General features: G+C 58.4%; 1 protein-coding gene across 1 annotated transcript in view; it reads right to left on the bottom strand.

Annotated features, from left to right (window-relative positions):
* The window catches only part of TXLNG (taxilin gamma), a 56,524-nt gene that overhangs the window by 51,644 nt on the left and 4,258 nt on the right, over positions 1–622 (bottom strand). The window contains 1 exon segment of the mRNA XM_010830668.1: positions 3–235. Coding sequence (XP_010828970.1) covers positions 3–235 — 233 coding nt within the window.

Consider the following 622-nt stretch of genomic DNA (forward strand, 5'->3'; position numbering starts at 1 on the left):
ACCCGCGTCGCCATGAGGTGACGGCAGCAGCCAAACAAGCGGCCCGACAAGGGGCACGGAACCTCTCGGGCCTCGCGCCCCGCCCCTGAATCCCTCCGCCAATCGCCGCATGCAGGGCTCCCACGTGACCGGAGGAGGTTGGCCCCCGAGGGGACAGGACGAGATGGGGGTAGGGAGCACTGAAGCAGGGGCTGGGCTTCTGCAGGGCCGAAGGGCGAACCGAGGCCGCGCGAGTCTGCGCGAAGGGAGAAAGGGACTCTGGAGCGGACTACAAGTCCCAGCAGGCAGCGCGGCCACGACTCGCAGACGCGGTCCAGGATTGAAGCGTAATGCGGCGTTGCGAAGTGCGGGAGAGTAGCCACTGTGCTGTGTGTGCAGCCTCCTGGGATTTGTAGTTTCCTAGGAGCGATGTACCAGTATCTTTATTATTCTACGGGAAAAGTTCAGAAATATTTCAGTGTATGGGAAGGAGCGGGATCGGGGACACATTGTTGTGTTTTTGTTTTGGTTGCTCTTTTCCGGAACTGAGGCCAAATGATTGGAGGATGAGAGAAAATACTTCGTGACTTTCAAGGCAGGAGAGTTGTAATGGCTTTCAGAATTTGCGGTTTCTGGCTCGGAC

This window comes from Bison bison, unplaced genomic scaffold (assembly GCF_000754665.1).
Source record: "Bison bison bison isolate TAMUID 2011002044 unplaced genomic scaffold, Bison_UMD1.0 scf7180017864518, whole genome shotgun sequence".
NCBI lineage: Eukaryota > Metazoa > Chordata > Mammalia > Artiodactyla > Bovidae > Bison > Bison bison.